The 24,573-nt window shown below is 46.3% G+C and overlaps 1 protein-coding gene across 1 annotated transcript; it reads left to right on the forward strand.

Moving 5' to 3' along the window:
* Positions 1-17,795: 17,795 nt before the first annotated feature.
* Positions 17,796-23,096, forward strand: LOC120694706. Its single transcript, XM_039977910.1, has 2 exons — positions 17,796-21,974; positions 22,449-23,096. The coding sequence occupies exons 1-2, from the start codon at positions 19,767-19,769 to the stop codon at positions 22,875-22,877; spliced, it is 2,637 nt and encodes an 878-aa protein (XP_039833844.1). The 5' UTR covers positions 17,796-19,766; the 3' UTR covers positions 22,878-23,096.
* Positions 23,097-24,573: the final 1,477 nt, after the last annotated feature.

Below are 24,573 nucleotides of genomic sequence, written 5' to 3' on the forward strand. Positions count from 1 at the left end.
GCTTGCCTTCCTGAGCGTAGCTAGCCTTGGGCTCTTCCGAAACTTGGTTCGGGTCTTCAGTGGCTTTAGTTAGATTCGCTTGAGCTTCACGCTGCTCACTCTCAGACTCCGGCACCAGCTCGTACGTACCGTTAGCGAGAGTAGTCGAATCTATATGAAATGCATATGCGTGAGTTACTTTAGTGGTAACGATTTATTCATTTCTTCACTATAGAGTTGTAATCCAACAAAACTCAAGTTAAGTTGGAGATCATTTTATTTTCAACCTCCTAGGGCAATCATTTATAGAGTATTAAACAACAATTATTAGTTCAGAGAGTCACTCTGGGGTTTTCATCATTTACCAATACATACCAAAAGTCATTTTCTTTAACAAACACTAGAGATAACATGTGCTATCCAAAACTATAGTTACACAGTGATTTTAGGGCTGAAATTCTTATGTATTGTACTTCAACAAGTGTAGGTCATACTGTAAAATTTTCAGAAATTTTCATGCAGCAGAAAAATTTATGAAAAACAAAAAATACAGCCACTGCTAGGATATGAATCTATTTATACAGAACAAACCATGCGAGTAAAGGAGCTAAAACTTTTACTGAAGCTTCCTACTCTTATGTGGCATCTACTGTTAATTTTTCATATTTTATGGAGCAGTAAACAGAGCATGAAAAATAAGACACAAAATACCAGCAATAATGCAAACTTATTTCTACAGAGAGTTGTACTTAGTTTCTGAGTCTCAAATCTTATCAGCAGGGTAATATACTCATTTAAGGCCTCTAGTAAAAATATTGGATTTTTCTATGTAGATAAACTATTTTTATTGATTTAGTACATTTATTTCTACCATAAATTATTTGGACCAGTTTAACTTAACGAAAAATTGCCAAAATTTTTCTGAAGAATGCATGAATCACAATAGAGCAACTGTAAAAGTTTCAGCTCATGAATATTAGAATAACAACTTGGATAATTAAATTATTTATCCTAGGCATAAATCAAGACTTAAATAAAACCTATAGCTAAGTGTGTCAACTGGACACCAAACTTTTACAAAAGTCTAATCTTCTAACATGCAACATACTGACAGAAAATGGTAGCCATGTAGTGTATAGAACTTGAGATCTAATTAAGTGCCTAATAAATTTGTATTTAATCTAGACAAAAAACCAGTGAGCAAATGAAAAAGTGCATGTAAATAAAGTTGTAGATCTAGTAACAAGGAACTCAGATCAATTGAGTTTGCATTTTTATGATTTTTATACGAATTTATATCTTTTTTACAAGTTTCATGTTTTTTAAAACAAAAGAAAAAGAAAACGAAACTTTGCAGTTGGGCCCCTGGAATGTTTTGGGGGTTTGCAATCCAGCCCCTAGCCGGACTTGAGCAGGGGAGGCGGCTCGGCCGGCTGGAATCCGGCGATTCCGGTGGCCGGCGGCGAGGGCCCCGTGGGGAAGAGGCAAGAGGGCACTGCGGGCTACCTGTGGGTGGGTTTTGGTGGGCTAGGGCGGCTGGAAAAGAGGTCGACGGTGGCGGCAGCGGAGGTCCGACGGCGCGGACGGCAGCGGCGCTGCTCCGGCGGCCGTGGGCGGTCGTGGCCGGGCCTGGGAGCTTCAGTGCGAGGTGGGGATCCTGTTTCTGGGCTCCGTTGGGGGCGAGGAAGGGCGGAGGAGAGGGTTCCGCGGCGGCCTAGGGAGGGGCGGTGGCCATGGTGTGGCGGGGTGCGCCTGGGCGCTGGGAGGAGCTCGGCTCGGCTCTAGGAGAAAAGGATGGAGTGGAGTAGGAGTGAGAGGAGGCTTCGCGGCGAAGGAAATGAGGGGGATGAGAGCTGGGCAGAGGAGGGCGAGGGTAATGGCCGGGCGACATTGATGGCCGCCGGCGTCGAGTGCGCGTCGCGTTGCGGACGTCGGGGCGTGGCGTGCGCAGACGGCGATTAGGGCTTGGGGTCAACGACGGCCGCAGCGTGGTGGCAGCAGCGGCACGTGCTTGATGGGGCATCATGGCTGGGCAGCGAGCAGGCGGCAGCGTAGCGCTCTGCTCTGCTCTCGAGTGCCGGGAGTGAAGGAAGAGAGAGGGAGAGGAGAGAGACAAGGGAGTCAACAAGTTCGACTCAAATTTCGTCAAAAATTTCAATTGGAACATGAAAAAGTTTGAATACAAAAATTGTTCAAAATTTAAAATCCTACAACTTTCGTTTCAGACACAAACTCATTTGAAGCCTAGTTAAAGAGTTAAAATTAAATTATCGACAAATGTGTGTTATTGCCCTATCCGAATCCAAATTCAAATTTTTGTTAAATTTTTGTATAGCAACTTGAAAAACTTTGAACATGAAAGTTGTTCACAATTTGAAACCCTACAACTTTTATGTTGGGCAAACTTTCATTTGAGCAATGGTTTAAGTGTTATTTTAAATACACTCATATTTGAAATATATGTAATTGCATTTTTAAAGTTCAAATTTTGGTCCAACTCTTGATTCGTTCCTGTGGACTAGGTCAACATGATCATGTGGATGTATGTGGCTAAACTTGTGTAGTTGATTCTAAAAGTTTATAGGATTATTCTACTCTTACACACATACATATATAGATACACATGCATGCATAGATATAAGAATACATTGTTGTTTTAATTTAAACTTGGTTATTATGCATGATGACATGGTTAATGACCTTGCTAATTATTTTTAAACACTTGAGGTGTTACACCCTGCCCACAATGACCAAATGAGTGCAGGCCATGGGGAGGGGTCGCACTGGACCTGCGCGTGTGGCGGCCATTGGCGGTGGCGGGCGGATTGGCGGATTGTTGAGAGGTGAGAAGGAACCCAAACAGATGACGAGGGTTTATTTGAAAAGATAAGGATATTTATGTAAAATGTTGATCCAGTATTTTTCACAAAACCCCCTATTTCGGATCATGATTATTAAATACGATCCAAACTGGGGGTTCATAAAAAATACCGGATCGCGATCCAGCATATTTGACTGTTTTGGCTGCTGCCAGCTGCTTTACCACCTGTATCTCTAAACTGTGATGAGTGGGATACCTCGGCCACATGCCCCCCTGTCATTTGGTGTCAGGTGTTCGGCTACCCTAAACTAAACTTGAGTTTCTGTCATTCTGTTGTATCTTGGCTTACCTCTCACTGTTGGTCGGCTAAGCAAATCACACTTGCAGCCCCTGGTGGACCGAGTAGCAGCTTACACTAGTGGAGAACGCGCGCCATTGCGCGCGGTGCTGGCCGAGGTGTATCAGTTTGTTGTATAAATATAGTAGCAAACAAATAGATAATATATTTATATGCAACCAAATATAAGGCTCAGTAAACAAATATATCCAACAGGGCATACAGGCAAATAGGAAGTCTAGAGTTTTTAGGACACCAATGTAGGCGAATGCAACAGATAAGAGAATTAATAGTAATGTTGCTCGCTCAGTAGCGGCCATTACAAAAGATAGCATAAATGCTTGGGCTGCTTGTAGTAATAGGATTCCACAGGATTTCTACAATGTAGAATTTGCTAAGTGCAAGGCACTATGTAGTTCTAGCTTCTAAGATAGCTGGTAATTTGTTGAGGCAACCGGCATGGGAACACGTCTCTTCTTGCTGCGGTAAAGAAAAAATTAAATTGTTAGTGGGAAAAACTTTTATGCTAAAATGAGTCAGCACATATGTGAAGTTCCAAATTTATTTCAGTAATTGGACTACCCTGTGAAGTTCCAAATTTATTTCAGTAATCAGAACATGTTGTAAATAACTAACTATATCAATGGGGAACTGAGGTATAATACATGAATATCTTCTTGATCTAAGAGCTTGTATCCATACAGCTTACAATTAAATTGTATGGCACAGATGTTTTCAATGCTTTCTCACTTGGAGCAGGGCTTCTATTCACTGACATTATAAGCTACTATTTTGTCATTCGAATAAGGAAGGATATATTTCTTTCCTATGTGTTCATATTTGAATAGGGGCTAATGAAGCTGCATTCTGTTGAGAGAAGATCTGGATTCTTCTTGAGGAGAGTTTGTTGTTTGCACATGAGAGGGGATAGATTTTTTTCCAATGCTTTCACACCTGGTGTGGGGACGGTTTTCATTTACTGACATTGCAGAGTACGTTTTTTATCTGTTGGGAGAGGTTGTAGTCAAAACCATGTGCAGTAGAGAGAAAATGTCATAAGGAAGGATTCATGAGTCATGAGTTCACATGGGTAGAGAGGCATTATTTTTTTTAATCAATTCCTTTCAATTGTGGGCAATACTTCTTACATGATATAGGTTTGAACAATGTTCCAAGAGTCATGAAGTGGTAGTAATGGTGGTGCATAATTTGGTAATCACGCAATACTACTAACCGAATTGTTTGAAACATCCCCATCCTAAAAGTCCAGTCACTCCTCAAGTCCCAATTCAAAGGATTAGGCAACATTACTAAAGTTCTCTTCCACTGGTAAAGGCTTACTTGATCTATTGTTTAAGAATGGAGCCTACACCCTGTGTTTCTTGTTTAACTGGTAGTTTTATGCCTTCGCCCTTCAGTGAGTACTATGAAGGTTTGTGATAATTTAGCTCGGCAAAATTGGTTCAGTGAATACTAAAGACGCCAGCTTCTATAGACTTCCTACCTTTAGTATATACTGGCTATAGTGTGGACATGGAGGAAAAAAAAAACTGTACTTGCTTATTGATTGAAATGCGTACATGAAGAAAATTCGTTTTTGGATCATGTCCTGTCAATGTCAGATCTAAGTATGAACGCAAGAAAATTCATTCCCAAGAGGTGTACGCTTCAGGAAAGCCACTTGGACAAACAATCTTCTTGCTTTGTCAGGTGTGTATGTTTGGTACCAGTCCTCGTATGACTGGTTTTCATCTAGGTGGAGCGTTTCCTCATAAGAGAAGACTTAAATGTGATGCAAATATCAGTCACAGGAGGCTGATACATATTTATTACATCAGATGATACATCACCGTACAATCCTCCGAGGAGGTGGACACTCGAGACAGACTATAACAAGAAGTAAAAAAGGCTACGATGATACACCAAAGCACGACCCACATGGGATCCAGCTCGGGCTCAGAGTATCGCGCCAGTGAAAGCATCCTGAACAGGGCCAACACCACAGGCAAAGTTGGGGTTCGGACGCAACCTCTACTCGATGTCTTCAACAACAAAGTCCGGATCTTCTTCTGGAGAAAAACCACAAAGATATATTGGGTGAGTACAAAAGTACTCAACAAGTCCAACCCCATCCACAGAGGGGGGTATCACAGATATGCACAGGATAAATCAAGGATAAGGCTAAGGTTTAATTGCAGTAAAGCTAGATTTTACTCATGCAAGGGTTTATTTTTGAAATGGGTTTTCTCAAAGCAATTCTTTACCTGACCGTATATTGAGTGAGGTTGATCCTACACAAAGGATCTAAGTTTTAATGCTACCGGACTCCCCATCCGCAGTAGCCCACAGCACAACTGCCGGACACTTTTCCAAAACACTCACGCCAACCCAACCAAAAGTCTAGTTGTGCGACCAAACCATAACACGCTCAATACCGTGAGCCCGGCTATTCGAATAGGTTTTACACTCTACAGAGGTGTGCAACTTTACCCACAAGTGGGGTACCACAGCACGATACCTTAGTGTCGGTGCAGATCCCATCAAAGCCATTACCCACCTTAGCTACATCTGACTAGCCAACACGGGCTCCACCAAGGGGCCATTGACCTGACACCGAGGTTTAATCGGGGTATAAGTCACCACGACCTCATCCCTTCTCCTTGGTCACCCGTTGCTCTCAGCTCTCCTGATGGCTATCAGACTAACTAGTGGGGTTTATGCTAAGCCGTTGCCACATACAACGGTCGAGTGGTTTGCACGATAGTTGAGTCAGGCAAGATGACACATCAACTTGGTCCTTAATTGTGACAGGATGGATATCTCCCAACCTTCTTGCTCTACCACAATGGTACGAGCCTCCAACGCATGACAATCCGCTCAGGGTATGCCATTCATCCATCCCATCTTAACATTTTATTCTTTATAACCCAATTTCCCTTTTTTCAATACTCACGTATTTTTTTATAAAGCATGTTGTAACCATTTTAGAGTGTAATAAAGTGAGTACCGGGTCCTAAGCGGCGCTTTAGCAGCGATTAACATCCATAAAGAATAAATCATATATAGACGTTAATCTAGGTGGTCAAAGAATGGTTATAACAAATCAAGGTGTGGCTATCCAACCATGTTTCAGCAGTAAAAGCATATGCAATTTTGTAAAACAGGCCAATAGGTTGTGTTTATAAAACTGGGTCGAAATATGCAATCAAAGGATGAGATTGAACTTGCCGTTCACAAAGCCTTCCGGGAAGTCCTGATCGAGGTACTGTCCTTCGGGTTCAGGCTCGCGGTACTGGTCCTCAGACTCTTGCTCGCGGTACTGCTCGTTGATGGGTTCTCCCTAGTTCACACCGTGATCTACGGCACACACAAACCAACACACAATAAAGAAAAAGAAATAAAGGTTTTATCGTTGAGCTCGAATAGGAAGAAATTAAGATATGGAGGTAGGAGTAATATTTCCGGGTGGTTTTCTAATGGCACGGCCGAAATTATGTTAGAAATGGCGTGGTAAAGTTTCATAGCAAACGGAGGATTTTTGGCGCATGAAATGATAGGCCGAAGAGGGGTTTAGGGGCTAAATCAGAGTCCAGGGGCCTATTTGTAATTATTTCTGGGAGTGACAGGACTTGAATAGAATTTTGGAAAAGATTTGGGCTACTCTGGAAATTAGGCAGGGACCTACTCATAAATATTTTATATAGTGGAGGGGCTTATTCATTAAAAGAAATAAGAGAGGGGCTTCTTTGTAAATATTCTCGGGAGTAAAAGGACTTGGTTGGAATTTCTAAAAATATCCAAAGTATTCTGGAAAGGAGCAGGGACCTATTTGAAATTATGTTTATATAGTGGAGGGGTCATTTCTTAAATAGGGGAAACATGAAGGGCTCATTTGGAAAAGAACTAGAGAGAGGGGTGTTCTTTAAAGAAATCAGGAAAGGGCAGGGGGTTTTTGGCAAAAATGCCACCTTCTTTCTCCTCCCTCCACGGGAAACATAGGATGGGGAGGGGGCGCCGGCGGTGCACTGCCGGCGGCCCTGGGGCGCGGCGGCGGCCGGGAGGTGGCCGACGGGGCAAGCTCTGCGCCGGGCTTTAATGGCGGCGGCCCTAGCTCGGCGTCGCTGAGCGGCACGGAGGCGACGGCGAGGTGACGGGAGCGTGGACGCACGCGCAAGTGGGGGGCAGAGGCACCGAGGGGGAGGGGCAAGTGGTGGAGGTGGGGGGCGGGCTGCTTGGCGCGCCAAGCTCGGTGTGGAGCGGCCGGCCGCAGCGAGCGCGAGGGACGAGGCGTCCAAGGGGGTACGGTGGCGCAGCGATGGGACGGTGAGCAGGGTCGCGCAAGTGGGGCAGGCGGTGGCCTGTGGTGGCGCTGATGGGGGGCGGCGCCGAGCTGCTCTGCTCGACGTGCTGCGCGTGCGCAGCAGAGGAGAAGAAGGAAGGAAGGGAAGGAGGAGAAAAGGAAAAGAGAAAAAGGAAAAGGGAAAAAAAAGAAAGGAAAAGAGAGAGAGGGAAAGAGAGAGCTGCCGGCGCAATTCGCGGCGGCGGGGGTCGCGGCGACGACCGCGGGACCGCTCGAGCATGCGCGGCTGTCGGTTGGCCGTCAGCATGCTGTGTGGCTTTGGCGGGAAGCGACGCACACGCAGAATGAGGAAAGAAAGACGGGATGGTAATTAGTACGGGTGTCGGAATGGCAGATCGTCGGGAAGGATTTTGGGAGATTAGGAACTCGGACGGAAAAAAGATTTAGAACGATTTGAGCTCAACGATGACAATGGTTTTGAAAATTATTTTTAGCGAGTGATTTATTTTGGTGAATTTTCCGGGATGTCACAAACCTACCCCACTTAAAATGAATCTCGTCCTCGAGATTCGACTGAGTTTTGAACAGATGTGGATATTCTTTCTTTAATGCATCTTCGCGGTCCCACGAAGCTTCTCCTACTCCGTATCTGCTCTATTGCCTCTGCAAATTCGTACTTCTGAGTTCCTTGTTCTTTTTGTGACAGTGTCCAGAATTTTGACAGGCACTTCTTGATACCGAACATCCTTTTGCAGATCGATTGTTTCCACTGGTACTATTTCTTCTTCAGGTACCCTCAAGCACTTTCTGAGCTGAGACACATGAAATGCTGGATGTATATCTGATATTTCCTCAGACAATTGAATACGGTATGCTACCGCTCCAACTCTTTTCACTACTTGGTATGGTCCAATATATCGAGGAGCTAGTTTTCCTTGAACTTGAAACCTTCGAGTTCCTCGAATCGGAGAGACCTTAAGGTATACAAAATCTCCAACCTCAAAACATAATTCTCTTCTTCGCTTATCTGCATAACTCTTCTGCCGTGATTGAGCTACTTTTAGCTTCTCTCTAATCTCAGCCACACCTTCTTCTGCCTCTTTTATGAGAGCTGGTCCGGTTAAAGTACATTCCCCTACTTCTGACCACATCAAAGGGGTCCTGCACTTTCTTCCGTAGAGAGCCTCAAATGGCGACATGCCTAGGCTTGCCTGGTAACTGTTGTTGTATGAGAACTCCGCATAGGGCAAACTCTGTTTCCAATTTTTACCATAAGTAAGGACACATGCCCTTAACGTATCCTCCATAATTTGGTTTACCCTTTCAGTCTGTCCATCAGTCTGCGGGTGATAGGCCGAACTAAAGTCCAACTTTGTGCCCATGGCTTTATGCAGGCTTTTCCAAAACTTAGAGGTAAATTGGGTCCCTCTATCTGAAATAATTTTGCTGGGCACACCATGCAACTTTACTATGTTATTCACATAGAGCTGGGCTAGCTTTTCTCCTCCATAGTTGGTCCGTACGGGTAGGAAGTGAGCGACTTTGGTGAGCCGGTCCACTATTACCCAAATGGAATCATAACCTTTCTGGGTCTTGGGCAATCCTACCACAAAATCCATTCCTATCTCGTCCCATTTCAAAACTGGGATAGGTAGGGGTTGTAGTAATCCTGCTGGCTTCTGATGCTCAGCTTTGATCCTTTGACATGTGTCGCATTGGGCCACGAACTGGGCGATGTCCGACTTCATTCCATTCCACTAATACTTTTGTTTTAAATCCAAATACATTTTGGTTGACCCTGGGTGAATATAATATGCCGAGTTATGAGTCTCGTCCATGATCATTTGCCGGAAATCCCCTTCTTTGGGCACACATATTCTATTCTTGTACCACAAGGCTCCTTTTTCGTCTACTCAAAAATCCGGTGCTTTATTTTCTCCGGTATGTTTGCGGATACTCATTAAATCCTTGTCCGATCCTTGGGCTTTTCTGATTCTATCCTCTAGGGTGGGTCTGACACTCAGCTTGTGGCTGGAGCCTCGAGGGACAATGTGCACATTCAATCGTGCCATTTCCTCTTGCAGATGGGCATCCTTGGGTCCATAAGATTTCCGGCTTAAGGCATCGGCTACCACGTTAGCTTTGCCGGGGTGGTAATGGATTTCCAGATTATAATCCTTAACCAATTCCAGCCACCTTCTTTGCCTTAAATTTAAATCTGGTTGGGTGAAAATGTACTTCAGACTCTTATGGTCAGTGTAAATCTCACACTTATTCCCGATCAGATAATGTCTCCAGATTTTGAGGGCATGCACTACGGCTGCAAACTCTAGATCATGTGTTGGGTAATTCTGCTCATGAGGCCTAAGTTGGCGGGAAGCATATGCAACTACTTTCCCATCTTGCATAAGGACACACCCTAAACATTGTCGGGACGCATCACAATAGACGACAAAGTCCCGATGGATATCCGGTAGGGTCAGCACTGGGGCGGTCGTCAACCTTTTTTTCAATTCTTGGAAGCTCCTTTCACAGGACTCTGTTCAAACGAACTTCTTTTCCTTCTTAAGCAGCTCCGTCATGGGCCGGGCGATTTTGGAGAATCCTTCAATAAATCTCCGATAATACCCAGCTAAACCAAGGAAGCTTCTGATTTCACTAACATTGGTTGGCTGCTGCCAATTAGAAACTGCCTCAACCTTCTCGGGGTCGACTGCTACTCCTTCTGCGGTCAGAATATGACCAAGAAAGGCTACTTTCTCGAGCCAAAATTCACACTTGCTGAACTTGGCGTATAGCTTATGTGCTCTTAGCTTTTTCAGGATCACTCTAAGGTGTTGCTCATGCTCTTCAGCACTTTTGGAGTAGATGAGTATGTCGTCAATAAAGACTACAACAAACTTATCTAATTCATCCATAAACACCTTGTTCATGAGATTCATGAAATAAGTACGTGCATTCGTGTGTCCAAAAGACATCACGGTAAACTCAAACTGCCCATAACGAGTGACAAAAGCTGTCTTTGGGATGTCACTTTCCTTAATCTTGAGCTGGTGATATCCTGATCTCAGATCAATCTTGGAGAAGTACTTGTCTCTTTTTAGCTGGTCGAAAAGATTATCAATCCTGGGGAGGGGGTACTTATTCTTGATGGTAACCTCATTCAGTGCACGGTAATCTATACACAACCTCATACTCCCATCCTTCTTCTTGACAAATAGGACTGGGGCTCCCCACGGGGATGAATTAGGCCTGATAAAACCACTTCATTGTAACTCTTCTAGTTGTCTCTTTAGCTCTGCTAGTTCTGAGGCTGCCATCCTATAGGGTCTCTTGGCAATAGGAGAGGTTCCGGGGATAAGTTCTATGACAAACTCTATATCTCTGTCTGGTGGCATTCCGGGGAGTTCTTCCGGGAAAACATCAGGGTACTCATTCACAATTGGAACTCCTTCTAGGGATTTCCCAACCATACTGAAAACCATTGGGTCTGGTCCACTTCCCCGAGTATGGCAGGTTACTTGTATCCCATCTGAGTTGGTTAGGTGTACTACCTTGTCAGCACAACCTATGAGACCATTGTGTAGGCTCAACCAATCCATTCCAAGGATCACATCTATTCCTTTAGACTTAAGTACTACTAGATCGGCTAAAAATTCTAACCCACTTAAATTGATCCATACCCGTAAACAACCCAGTTGGCATTTGATGTCACTTCCGGGTGTCCGGGTTAATAGGGGTATTTTTAGTAGTACTGTAGGTATTTTATGTTTATCCACAAAGTTTGATGATATGAATGAGTGTGATGCTCCAGAATCAAATAATACTGTTGTTAGAGTCGAGCTGACTAGAAACTCACCAAGTACCACTCCTTGTGCACCCTGAGCCTCCTGCGCGTTGATGTGATTGATGCGGGCTTGTCCATAAGGCTGCTAGCTGTTGTTGTTGCCCTTGTTGTTGCTGCTGACGGGGACACGGTTGGCTCCGGATACAGGTGGCCTAGGCCCATTCACCGAGTTGGAGAAGGCTGATGCAGCAGGCTTGTTTTTGGCATATGGGCAGTTGGCAATGTAATGCCCTGTCTCATGGCAGTTGAAACAGGCCCTAGCATTGTTGTTGTTAGTGGTGACTTGGCTGGCATTGTTCTGCGGGGCTTTCATGGTGTTCTGGCTCTGGAACTGTGTGTTAGGGGCCTTGGGGCCTGTCACTTGGGACTGGGCCCTATACTGCATTGGGGCCCGAGATCCTGGTGCAGTATAGCTGGAGTTTCTTGGTCTCTGGAAGCGGTTCTGCTGGCGAGCCTTGCTTTCCAGGAATTTACGCTTGTGTTCTTTCCTTTCTTCAGCTTTGGCCCTTTCTGTGAGAATGACCATGTTCATCAGAGTATTGAAGTCTGAGTATATCTGAGGGGTAAGCAAGGTCCAGAGTTCTGGGCTTAATCCCTTCTTGAACATGTCCTGCTTCTTTTCATCCTTGTCCACTTCCTCTGGTGCATAGCGGGTAAGTTTCATGAACTGGTAGGTGTATTCTTCCACAGACATGCTCCCTTGTTGCAGTGTGCGGAACTCATCCGCCTTGCGCTTCATGGTGGCTGCGGGGATATGGTAGTGACGGAACTCTTTCACAAATTCGTTCCAAGTGATGGTGGTGGCATCTTCAGCAGCGGCACAGTAATTCTCCCACCAAGTTAAGACAGTTTTTGTGAGTTGGTGAGCTGCTAGAAGAACTTTGTCTCGGTCTTGGCATTCGAATGGCTCGAGTTTCCTTTCGATCACACGCTGCCAGTCATCTGCCTCCAAGGGGTTGCTGGATCCGGCAAAGGTGTGTGGCTTGGTTCTCAGGAAAGCTGTCAGCTTGTCATTCATGGTCTGCTCTCGTGGCCGCTTATTGATGATGGCATTGGCCAGGGCTTCTAGTATGAGGGTCTGATTGTTTATTGCCTGTGCCAGGCCTTCGACAGGTGGAAGTGGGGGCAGTGGCACTTCTCCTTCGTCTTGGTTCACTTCCTGTTCTCTGAGAGGGTCCTGTCCGTGCCCATTTTGCGGTCCTCCTGCGCCAGGGGCTGCAGAGTTCCGACTATGGGAGGCTCTTGAACCGTGTCGGGAAGCCATCTGTAGATTGGATAGAGTTTTTGTGAGACTGGGATTAGGATTAAGTGATGTTCAAGTTATTTAGTTCGTATTTTTGAAAAGACAGAATCCACCTTCTGCCGAAGGCACACCAACAAACACACAGACTAGCAAGCGACAAGCACAAACAATTTCATTACTGCAAGGGGGGTACAATACTGGGGCAAGGCCAAAACGCGTACTACACGTCCGGGTACACAACACCAAAAGAAGGGGCACAACTCTAATTTCGGACCACACGGCTTCATCCCTTGACGGTCACTAGCACTTAGGCAGACTCATTGGCTTGAGTGGGTTCTCCTCTTGGAAGAGAACTCACATCCTCTAGGGGAATGAGCAGTCCTTGCTCGCCGTTCTCTAGGTCTCCATTTTCTAGGGGTTGCTCCGCAGCTTCTCCTTCAACAGCGGCAGCAGGCCCTTCAGGGTTCTCGGGTGGGGTTTGTGGGGTCCCAAAAAGTGGTCCCCATCCCATGATGGGCGTACCAAGTCGGACATGGGTTTCTCTAATTGCCGGGACTGGCGTTCCACTTCTGGTCCATTCTTGTATACGTAGGTCCCGGGCCTGCCTGAGGCTCTCTTGGGCAACCGCCTCACTACTGACCGTGGCTGCGGCTCTTGCCTCGGCTTGAGCCACCCGGATTTGATGCATTCTTATCGCGAGCACTGCTTGCTCGGCCCGATGGGTCTGCTCCCTCAGGATGCTGGCTTGCTCGTCAAAGAGCTGAACCAAGGAGGCTAGGTAAGTAGCCACTTGGTACAGGGGGTCCTCTTCATGGCGGCGCCGTTCCAGGCTTCTCATGCGAGCCTCCCAAACTGGGGTTCTGATGGCCGGAGGAAAGATCCTCATTGGTGTGGGTGGGAGATGTTCCTCGAAAATCCAGCACAGATAACGGAGCGTCTTCCTGACAACCAAGGGATAGGTGTCTTGGTACCTAAACCCGGTGGTGGTCACTCGCCATGGCTGGATGTCGAGGTAGCGGTCACTTTTGGCGATGACCAGGGCCACCCTGCAGCGAAGGGTACCATGGTGCTCGTACTCCCTGCTATAGTACCTTGGGTGTTCCGTAACGCCAAGGCTCTCCAGAGCATTGATCAAAAGGCTGGGGAAGCCTGATGCAGCTTGGCAAATGCCCTGGGTCCATCCTTCCTCAGCCATCTGAAAAACAGAGATAGGATGAGCACGCTTTCCACAAACACTTGCGTACAAAAGGGGATAGATGGTCTTTATTTCATCACAGGGCTGGGTACAGAGTAAATGCCGAAATGTAATACGGCAAGTAAAGAGGTAAGGGAGAGAATATGCAAACTCCCGTGAAGACACCAAGACACACGATTTAACGTGGTTCAGTTAGGACACCAAGTCCCTCCCTACGTCCACGGCCACTTGTCCAACAAGAACAAGTGTGATGCCAAGTCTCTTCGCTTGATCACCGTCTTGTGTTCGCCACCAAGGCTTCCGGCAAGCAAAGGCTAAGTGGCGCCAAGTCACCAAGACAAGGCCACCGCCACCGTCTCTCTCAAAGCGTCACCAACGGCACCGTCTTCACTATTGGAGCTTCTCACCAAGAGGGGTCTCCTTCCCCGCACAAAGTGCCATTGTCTCTCCACACCAAGTCGGAGGGTCACACGATGAGTACACGGTTGCTTGCCGCAGCAAGACTTTGCTCAAGGTTGATCTCGCAAGATCAAGTCCTCCCAAGCACTAAGCTTTTCAAGCTCACACTTGCACAAAGATATTCTAAGCTTGAATGTGGCACTAAGCTCAATATGGTGGATGGTGTTGATGTTGATCTTCAATAGAACTTCCAGAGTCTCCAACAACCTCAAATGACCCAGCCTTGGGGGTATATATAGGCAGCACAAGCAAATATAGCCGTTGGAGAAAAGCTGCCAGAAAAATACTTAACGCCGGTTAATCCGATGCACCTCCAATAGCCATCGTCGGTTCAACTGGTGATACTAAACTGCCCGCCTCAAAAACTAGCCGTTACGTGTACGGGCAATCAACCGATGCTGCGTCGGTTTAACCGGTCAGTGTAGTTGTCCTGTGAACTCTGAAAAACCAACTCTCTGGACAACTGCACCGACGTTCACCAAGACTCAATCGTCGGTTCACCCGGTGTATAGATCTTGCCTCAGCTTTTGGGTCCATTGCACCGATGTATTCAACTTCCCTAATGTCGGTTCAACCGGTGAAACCAAAATTTCTGGTGTGCTCCAAGTCAATGCACCGACGTATGTGATTTTCTCAGCGTCGGTTCAACCGGTGATACTAAACTATCTATGTCTTAATTTCTTTGACTTGGTTTCTTCACAGTCTCTTCAATTCTTTGTCCTTTGGACCAAAGAGGTTTCAGGGCGCTGCCCTGAGACCCACCGTAGGGGCGGCCCTTCGGGCCTAGCTATGCCTATCTTCTCTTTGTCATCACTTGAACCTAAAAGCCTGAGAATGGTCATCTTAACAATCATATTAGTCCAAGTGTTGTGTTGTCTATATCAATCACCAAAATATTATATTGAAATATGCATGAGAGGCCATTTTCGCTACAGGGGCTTATTCATTAAAAGAAATAAGAGAGGGGCTTCTTTGTAAATATTCTCAGGAGTAAAAGGACTTGGTTGGAATTTCTAAAAATATCCAAAGTATTTTGGAAAGGAGCAGGGACCTATTTGAAATTATGTTTATATAGTGGAGGGGTTATTTCTTAAATAGGGGAAACATGAAGGGCTCATTTGGAAAAGAAGAGAGAGGGGGGGTTCTTTAAAGAAATCAGGAAAGGGCAGGGGGTTTTTGGTAAAAATGCCACCTTCTTCCTCCTCCCTCCACGGGAAACAGAGGATGGGGAGGGGGCACCGGCGGCCCTGAGGCGCGGCGGCGGCCGGGAGGTGGGAGAAAGGGGGAGGGCAACGAGGGGAAGTGATTCCCCCTCTCACCTCAGGCGGGGGCGGCGCGAGGAGGCGGGGCGACGGGAGCGGGCGGCGGCCGGCCCTGGCGGCCGTGGCGGCGGCGCTGCAGCTGAGGAGAAGGGGCACTCGGGGGTGGGTGAGGCCGGGGTGGCCGAGGGTTTCGCGGGGAGCTCTATTTATAGGCTGGGTGAGGCCGGGGCGAGGGGGGCGCGGTGGTGGCCGGCGAGGCAAGCTCTGCACCGGGCTTTAATGGCGGCGGCCCCAGCTCGGCGTCGCGGAGCGGCACGGAGGCGACGGTGAGGTGACGGGAGCGTGGACGCGCGCGCAAGTGGGGGGCGGCGGCACCGAGGGGAGGGGCAAGTGGTGGAGGTGGGGGCCGGGCTGCTTGGCGCGCCGAGCTCGGCGTGGAGCGGCCCGTCGCGGCGAGCGCGAGGGACGAGGCGTCCAAGGGGGTACGGCGGCGCAGCGATGGGGCGGTGAGCAGGGTCGTGCAAGTGGGGGATGCGGTGGCCGGTGGTGGCTCTGATGGGGGGGCGCCGAGCTGCTTTGCTCGGCGTGCTGCGCGTGCGCGGCAGAGGAGAAGAAGGAAGGAAGGGAAGGAGGAGAAAAAGAAAAGAGAAAAAGGAAAAGGGAAAAAAAGAAAGGAAAAGAGAGAGAGAGGGAAAGAGAGAGCTGCCGGCGCGATTCGCGGCGGCGGGGGTCGCGGCGACGACCGCGGGACCGGTCGAGCACGCGCGGCGGTCGGTTGGCCGTCAGCGTGCTGCGTGGCTTTGGCGGGAAGCGACGCGCACGCAGAACGAGGAAAGAAAGACGGGACGGTAATTAGTACGGGTGTCGGGACGGCGGATCGTCGGAAAGGATTTTGGGAGATTAGGAACTCAGATGGAAAAAAGATTTAGAACGATTTGAGCTCAACGACGACAATAGTTTTGAAAATTATTTTTAGCGAGTGATTTATTTTGGTGAATTTTCCGGGATATCACACTAGGTGTATAAGCAAATTCAATATAAAATTGTAGAATAATAAGTGCAAATGTGCAATTGAACTTACCAAAACTTAAAAGCTGCATCTCTGGTTTCTCTGAACAAGCTAAATTAGCAGTAGCATCCTTTTTTTCTCTCTCCAACTGCATACCAAAAGAAAAGAGTAGAGGTAGATCAATGTTGGGCTCATACCTTATGAGTTCTTTAATCAGCTGCCAGTATTAACATTATCGTTCTCAACTCTGAAATGTAAGCTTGTTCAAGGAGGGTTTTTTTTCCTTTTAAACCCTGATCATATAACCACTACTATGTTTCTTTCAATTCACATGAGGCTGAGTAACTACAGGCTTGCAGTTCAAGAAGCAGCTACTCACGTTCTACTGACTTAAATTGTGCATGAAATCCACTGAACAGATTTTGGGAGCCAATATCCCAGGCAGCAGCAGCTCCATTCACCTGCAGAGAGCGAAATTCACTGGGTTCAGTTCAGAGAACGGGAGGAAGCAGAGTCGAAGATAGCTGATTTCTGGCCACGTACGTTGAGGCGCGGCTCAATCGGGGTCCGGTCCGGCCATCACTGGTGTGGCAGCCGACACGGGGCAGCTCACTGGCGGTGACCGCGCTAACCGGTGAGGTTGTGGAGGCAGCCGAGCGCTAGCTCCTGCGCGTGCTGGCTGCCGAGGGAGACCAGCTGCAGGAGCAGCGGCCGCGCTCCCCTCGTCGCGGAACCATGGGAAGGAGGTCCGGGAATGGGGCGAGGTCCCACCGCGCGCGTCCTGCAAGGCCGCTGCGTGCCGTGAGTGGGGCAGGGTCGTGGCACGGCACGGCAGGGAGAGCCGCGAGTCAGAGCCACAGAGGCCATGGCGTGTGGGGTTGTTGGAGGCGCCGCTGCTGGCGTCCGGCCCGCGGCGAGCGAGGAAAGATCTGAGCTCCCGCTGTGGCCGGCCTCGCGTGCGCGTCGTCCCACCGCGGTCGGCCTCGAGGCGTCCCGCCGCTGCCGCTTCGCCTCGTGTCTGCGACCATCGCGTCCAAACTACGCTCTGGCTGCCGTGCTGGTGCCGCCCAACTTACCCTACCCTCACGACTGTGACTGTGAGAGACAGGAACTGAACGGCAAAACGATAACCTGAAATTTTGGCGTCATCTAGGGCTTAAGATTTCCCAGAAGCTAGCGAGGAATGGAAGTCAAAGCCCGACAACTTGTGGCCTTGGCTGAATCCACCTGTGTAGCAGCGAAATCAATAATTATCAAGGTAGTATTGACTTGAATTGGCAGCGCCCGGCTGTGCCCTGGCCCCTGGCTATATGATTGGTCTCGTCGCGACTCCCAGACGACGAGGAGCGAGCTGCAAGCCTCTACCGCACGCACAAGCAAAGCCATGGCTCAGAGCACCGGAGGGGAGCACCACGTCCGCATGCCGGCTCACAGTGGCGGGCAGGCGGGCACGGGAGACAAGCCGCCGGAAAAGCAGCTGAACGGCTTCGTTCGCGCGGTCGCGCTGATGGAGCGGCTGGGCAACGCCCTCGGCACGCTCGCCTTCACCTGGGCGACCGTCGTCCTGCTGGGGGGCTATCCCACGGTGCTACGAAAAGACGACTTTTGTTTCGCAACCACCATAGTTTTCCTAGAAGCCTCAAGGTAATAAGCAAATCATCATGCACAACGATTTCGACCATATACAAATTATACCACTCCCTCCGTTTCAAATTATGATTTTTAACTTTTTTTTTACTTCAAACTTAACCACTCATCTTTTTTAAAAAAAATATGCAAAATACTACTTCTTTTGATGTGACTTGGTTAATTAATACAGGTTCTTGAAAAATAACTTAAATTTGACTATGTTTGTACAACTTCATTGAATAAAATGAGTGGTCAAACTTAGGGTATAAAAGTTAAATAAATTATAATTTGGAACAGAGAAAGTACATGTAATGCTATTGCTGATCGATAGTTATGTCGTCACACCACCAATGCAAGTTTGTTGAAAACAACGTGATTTATATGCCTTTAATTTTTATCTATTTCTTTTGCGGTTAATTTTTTTGCCTATATATCCCTCCATCTTAGATAGACTATTCTTTTAGAAATTTCAGACACATTACTATTCTAAGAATAATCTTGTTGCCTCTAATTAATATAGAGACTAGCCTATCAACCTGTGCTCCCGCATAGACTAATTAGAATTAATATAAAATAAATCTTACAGCTAATAATTGTAATTATCTATCGCACATTCTCTTTCATCTGTTAAATATTCTAACACGTACTCTAAAATACATATTTATCATTATATTTAGTTGCAATAGATTTTATTTTGCATCACAACTCCGTATGTTTGATATATATTTAATTGAATCCTTTATTTTTGAATTGGTATTCTTATGTCATTCATTATACATGAATACATAGTGGTACATATCGTAGATAGTATTTTTATATTAACACAAATAATATATTAATAATGATAAAATATTAATTTAGTATTTTATATTCGTAGGTTACTTTAACTTTTAATACTGATATAATTGTATAATTTATATACAAATTTAGAGGGTTATTTGCATTATTTTTATAATGGCATAGGTGAATAATCTACATGAAGATTAGATGAATACTTTAGATTTTTTATAATGGCAGAGGTGGATAATTTAGATACATTTTTAGAAGGTCACTTTAGTCTATTTTTATAAGGTAATGACTCTATTATGGCCCGCCGTATAATAGCATAGGTGGATAATTTAGATATATGTTTAGGCCTTAGGGGGTCACTTTAGTCTACTTTTATAATTACAGAGGTGGCTAATTTATTAGAAAAGATACCAGATTCAGTACTATTATGATTAGAGTTGTCAGGTTGATGTTTCTGATTTTTATGAGAGTTTCTAGAACTTCACTATTTTTGTAGAGTGTTTATCTTGGATCATAGCTGGCTTCACGTGCAGGCTTCAAAGTAGTCTCCAATTAGCAATAGTAAGATTATGAGTAGAAACCGTATTGTTTATTTAGTTTTCAACCGCCTCAATAAATGCATATGCATTAGAACTACAAAAGTTGATTGGCTCTTTGCGGTTTCTATATAATTTTTTAGTAGCTCGTATTGTTTTAATTAGATAGACCTGACTACAAGATAAAGAGATACTCTTTTTTTTTTTGAAAAGATAGCACGAGCACTGCTCTGTCATTTAAGAAGAAAGCAATTGTACATCACGCGCCGAAGCGAACACCACTATATAGATCAAAACAAATTCTTTTAGGGACGGAGGGTATATAGCTTCCTTATTTAATAGCACCATTTGTCCTGCAGGATGTTCAGCCGCAATAACAAATTGGATTACCAATTGTTCTTTTACACAAGAGGCGCTTTTAAGCCTCTTGGATGGAATGGGCTGACTGTGGTTGTAATTTTTATCAGCGTTGCGGTATTCCGCAAAAGTTTTTATTTGACCTCGACCGGTCCGTCAGTGTCTGGGGTGGCTCTACTGGTGGTAGCGCTAGTTACACTTGCAGTAGTCCGGTTGTTCCCCGGACTTGCAAGGTTACTCAGAGTCAGAGGCAATCTGCTACGTCGTGCCATAACGTTATCGAGCCCCTTCGTTCCAATTTTATTTCTGGGCCTTACTCTGTTCCGTGTAATCACTAATTATGGAATTGGCACCAGACAAAAGGCCGAATTGGTAGCATTCGTACTACTGTTTCTGGTTCTGCTCCTTTTGACGATCAGCAGGCTCCGGTTTTCAAGTATCATCAAACTAGTTGATCATGCTCTGGGCCCCAAACAAATCTTTTGGCATCGAGTCATTCTGAATTCGTGCATGCTTACTACAGGAGTGTTGTTGGCGTTTGCGCTTCCAGACAATACTCTTCCTTTTTCCATTATCACAACTGAATTAGTTGCTGTAGCGACAGTGTCGTTGGGCAATTTACAGATTCCAGCAGCAATTGTGCGCGTGGTGCTCGCACTAATGCGTCTTATACCACATGACTACTATGGTGATAATGTCAGGGAGATTGACAATAGTAACCCTGGGAATGGGGGCAAGACAAACCTTGCACCATCCCTAAATATATTCTACGGGATGGTGCTTGGTCAAGGAACACTCTACAGTGTGGCCTGCATACTCGAGTTATTTTCTTTCATCCCTCGAAGATCCCTTGCTCGTCGTGGTGGCTTCGGAGGTCGGTGGGGAGTGGAGTCTGTCAATCTTTACTATTCATATGCCTTTGAGAAATACATGCAAGGGGATGTGCTTGCTCCAAAGAACATCAGCCTCAACAACTTTGCTGTCGATTCTGTAAACTCAGAAACGCCTAGGATGCAGTTCCATGGGATCAGAATGATGCACTGTCTTCTGCAGAAGCAGCCAACTAGGAGATGGTTCATTTTGAAACTCAGCGGATCTATGGAAACGATGGCCAGGTTTATCAACATGCTGGACTGGACAAGCCAAGAGGATACAACTGTTAGATTGTTTGCTGCAAAAGTCACCGCTGAGCTCGCAACAAGCATCCGAGTTGTAACTATACCTGGGATAATTCAGGTAGTATCTGCGCTTCTGGGATGCAGCAACCAACAGAAAAGAGGAAACCCACTATTGGACACCAAAGTTGGACATGAGAAAATACATGATTCAGTTCTGAATGCCGGCGATAACCAAGAGGACAGACTTGATGCAGTTCCAGACACTGGCAGCCTAATGGAAACAAAAGACAGCTCAACCCAGCAAGTTGGGACTGCCCAACAGAAGTCCAGGATATTCAGATGTTGTCAAGGGATCTCCAAGTTCTGGTCAATTCCTCAGGAGGAACCGTTGACAGAGCAAGATCTTCTACCTGCACTAGCCATGTTAATTCTTGATGGCCTTGCTAGCTGTGATCAAGGAAATTGTATGGAAATCAGCAGGGCAAGTGGCCTCATCCCCAAGATCATAGCATTCACAAGCTGCAGAAGAAGTGGCACCACATATACCGACGCACAACGGATGGTCCTAGTGAAGTCATCAGTGAATTTGTTGCACAGGCTCACCAGTGTTGAAGGGGAAATTGGTATAACGTTGCGGCATAAGGTATCTAGACATCCCTTTCTACTGAGAAACCTTTCAGAGATCCTGGGAGACGGTATGAGCAGCCAAGAAGTAAGAACGTTGGTGGAAGGAATCATCAGAAACCTTGCCATTGATGAGAATGCAAGGCAAGCGATTGGGCGCATCCAAGTGATTATTACCTTGTTGATGCAGGCATTTCTCAAACCAGACAGACCCTCCAGTACGGATGCTGATAAGTTGCTACGGGAGGTGGCCGGCCAGGCACTGGCAATGTTGGCAATGGACAATGTCAACAACTGTCTGGCCATGTTAGGGGAAACAGGGCATGGGTTCATTGAGGTACTCACAAGTATGATCCATATGGATAGGTACAGATGCGTGGCAGCAAGTCTGTTGCGGAATATTTGTCAGCACGTTCGACCTGAGCTTAAAGAGCCGGACCTGAAGGAACTATCTTACTGCTTGAGACAGGTGAGGTCTACTAATCAAAGCTAAGTGGTGTTATTTAGGCCTATCAGTGGCGAAGCTAGAGAAAATTAGTGGGGTGCATTTGCCTTGTGGGTGCATAAACTTAGGACGTTGAGGGTGCATATATGCTGAAAAATTTATCCAAATCGCTGATTTTTCATTTTTCTTGTGGTTGGATGTGTAGCCCCTATATACAACATTCGGTTGTTATTAGTATTTAGGAAAGCATAGAGTTAGACTTTTGTTTTTTTCTTTAAAGCATGGAGTTAGCTCTCAATGATAGCATAATTATATCTAAGTTTGCAGTTGCAAAACTTAGCAAATGCATGTGAACAGTTTACATTAGCAGCTAAGTGGACAGGTATATATAGCTATAGTCTTTCAAATATGTTCAGTTGAAATTCTTAGCTATGAGGAGATGTTTGAATGATCATGAGTTAATCACAAAATCTTCCATTGATGTTCCCTTCTTTGCAGGCATTGGAAATAATACTGGTTGCAGATGATGAGGCAGAACTAGAGATTTTCATTGGCCTTAGTTCACAGATATGCAAAGTCATTCCAGGAGACTTCGCCCGAGAACTAGAAGACGGCCATCTCAAGGACAGATTCGTGAAGCGGCTAGTAGACGCCCTGAACGCAAACATGGAACCCAGCGCTCACTGCCCCGGGATCAGGAGGGTGATACTCGAGCAAGCCATAAACATGATGGAACATGACTCCCGCTACGCGAAGTGCTTCATCGACCGCCGCATGGCGGAAGCACTGTCCATGGTGGAAGAGACGGCCTCGGAGGCCGAGAACTACAGCCTCTTCCTGGGCGATGTAGGGCTGATGGAGGCCAGCGTGCCTTTGTCCTCCCTTGTGGCGACGGCCAAACAGCTGCTGGCCGTTCGTCGAAGCTGATAACCCCATCATCATCATGATCATGGATACAGATTGTATTGTAGTTGTGTTGATGTGGTGTCCTTTTCTTTTACTTGAGTTGGTAGGTCCAGAGTTGGAGTGAAAGTGAGTCCCGGATCCCATGTTGATGTATTCTTAATTTCTTATGCATTGTGAAAGAGATTCGTATTGCTATTATAATTATTTTTGTGATTAATGGATTGTCCAAAACTTCCACTAGCTTGCTGTTTGCAAATTTTATCCCCCCCCCCCCACCCCCAAACTAAAGATCCTGCTGCAAAGCTTGTAGACTTCAGATAGACAGTTGGATGGCTCTTTCTCACGACCACGAATGCTCTGAACATCTGAGTGGCAGAGCGGGTAGCACTGTTAGTTCATCTGGATTATTAGTACTGTGCTGCTTTGTGTAGTTGTGTTTATGCAGCTGCAACTCGCTTAGACATTGGTGGTTGCCTGGATGCAATGTTTGCCATTAGGTACCCGAAGGATTAGTCCTCTGAATTTGATGCTTCGATCTGAATTTTCGGCCTCAGATTTGACTGATAATGCCCCTTTTCTGAATTAGAAGATTTTATCTAAATCGTTGGCCTCAAATTTAGGCCGTTTCCTGAATTTGATGTTTCGTTCTGAATTTTCGGCCTCAGATTTCAGTGATGGTACCCTTCTCTGAAATTGACGATTTGATCCTAATTTTCTGGCCTCAAACGTAGGCGTAGATATAAAAAGTCGTTCAGTTTTTTGAAGGACCGGGAAATGCGACCAGAGGGGGGTGAATGGGAGCCTTCGAAAATAATCGCGATCAAAAACTTCGGCTCACAATTCTAGAGTGCACCCCAACCCCAGAGTTCTAGGCGATGTGCAGAGTAGCTACAAGGGAGCTACACTAACACAAAACAAGCCTAGGAACCAAAGCGATCAAGCACGGAAGCAATTGCACGAAAGCAGTGCAAGAACCAAGCAAGGTATATATCATCGGTTGATCCGACACACACATTTGAACTACGTCGGTTAAACCGGTGATACAGAGCCTGCAGCAAACAACCAGTGAGCACCGGTTGAACCGACGCTGGGTTTTGAACCTCGTCGGTTAAACCGGTGATCGAACGTCGGTTAAACCGACAAAATCGCAAACTCACGTCGGTGCAGTTGTCCAGAGGAACAACAAAATGCACCAAACCAAGCAATGAACACCGGTTAAACCGATGCTCAAAAACCTCGAGCGTCGGTGCAGTTGTCCAGAGAGACAACAAGACCAAAGTAAATGAACGCCGGTTGATCCGACGTAGGCAAAACCCTATACGTCGGTCAAACGCCCAAAACTACAAACCAAATTAGTAACGCCGGTTAAACCGACGTCGGGGAGATCAAAGCACCGGTGCAATCACACAAAACCCCAAAAACCCTAACCCGTGACAAAAGCACTCACCGGTTGATCCGAGGCACGCGAAGGCTAGCATCGGTTCAACCGGTGTTAAGGAAAAATCTGCCCGAGCAGAGCAGAGTTTTTCAAGCCCGCGACCTGAGAGAGATTTGACGTTTGAACGCCCAAATCAAGTCGAAATCTAATCAAATTTCGCAGGCTCGCTCACAAAGACCTTGTGAACCTACCCACCAAAGGAATCGACGATCCACTCCATGGATTGTGAGGAATTGACGAAGAACGAGGCAAGAACGGGGTTTTCAGAATTTTCCTAAA

Source organism: Panicum virgatum, chromosome 2K (assembly GCF_016808335.1).
Source record: "Panicum virgatum strain AP13 chromosome 2K, P.virgatum_v5, whole genome shotgun sequence".
Taxonomy (NCBI): domain Eukaryota; kingdom Viridiplantae; phylum Streptophyta; class Magnoliopsida; order Poales; family Poaceae; genus Panicum; species Panicum virgatum.